At 64.8% G+C, this 696-nt stretch overlaps 1 protein-coding gene across 1 annotated transcript in view; it reads right to left on the bottom strand.

Annotated features, from left to right (window-relative positions):
• HMHA1 (histocompatibility (minor) HA-1) overlaps positions 1-696 on the bottom strand; it is a gene marked incomplete at its 5' end in the record, with an annotated part of 12,567 nt that overhangs the window by 2,323 nt on the left and 9,548 nt on the right. Inside the window, 2 exon segments of the mRNA XM_009709944.1 lie at positions 19-280; positions 578-696. The exon segment at positions 578-696 is cut by the window's right edge and continues 12 nt beyond it. Of these exon segments, the coding sequence (XP_009708246.1) occupies positions 19-280; positions 578-696 (381 nt within the window).

Genomic DNA, 696 nt, shown 5'->3' with positions numbered 1-696 from the left:
TCCCCCAGCGACTCCCACCAGGTCGGAGCAGCTGGCCGCCTCCTCCTTGCCGTCTGTGCCGTATCTGCTGGAGTCGGCCAGCGCCGTGGGCTCCTTGTTCTCAAAGATGGTGGAATAGAAGATGATGAGTGCCTCGATGATGCGAGCTTGGTGGGGATAATCGACCAGCGAGGACAAGGAAATAGTGGCGTCCGTGGGCCTTGGGCGCATCAGTGTCGGCCCAAAGACGATGCCTAGGTTGCTGGAGGTCATCTTGTTGTCCTGCTCCACTTCCACGATCCTGGGGAGGAGGAGGAGGAGGAGGAGGAGAGACTCGTGAGAGCAAGCAGGGAGAAGGGACGGGTGGCCGGGCAGGGTTTGCCCAGCCTGGGAGCTGCTGGGCTGGCAGCAAGGGGGGGGGTCCCCTCTCGTGGCACACACGGGGGTCCCCTTCGTGAGCGCAGAGAAGTCGCTGCAGCCAGGGATCTACCGCCCTGCTCCCGGGGAGGGCCGCCAGCGTGGGTCGGCGGGGAGGCTGCACCTCGGGAAGGGAGGGAGGGCACAGCACGGGCACGGACTCTGGACCTGCCCTTCTCACCTCCTCAGGTGCTGCAGGAGGTACTGGAGCGTGGCCATGTTCTCCCAGGGAAGCTCCTTCAGCAGCTCCTTCAGCCTCAGCACCAGGTCCACCACCCCCTTGTCGGTGTCGGACCCTTT

This window comes from Cariama cristata, unplaced genomic scaffold (assembly GCF_000690535.1).
Source record: "Cariama cristata isolate BGI_N322 unplaced genomic scaffold, ASM69053v1 scaffold24011, whole genome shotgun sequence".
NCBI lineage: Eukaryota > Metazoa > Chordata > Aves > Cariamiformes > Cariamidae > Cariama > Cariama cristata.
Note: the sequence above shows the minus strand (reverse complement) of the source record. Positions and strands in the feature narration are given on the sequence as shown.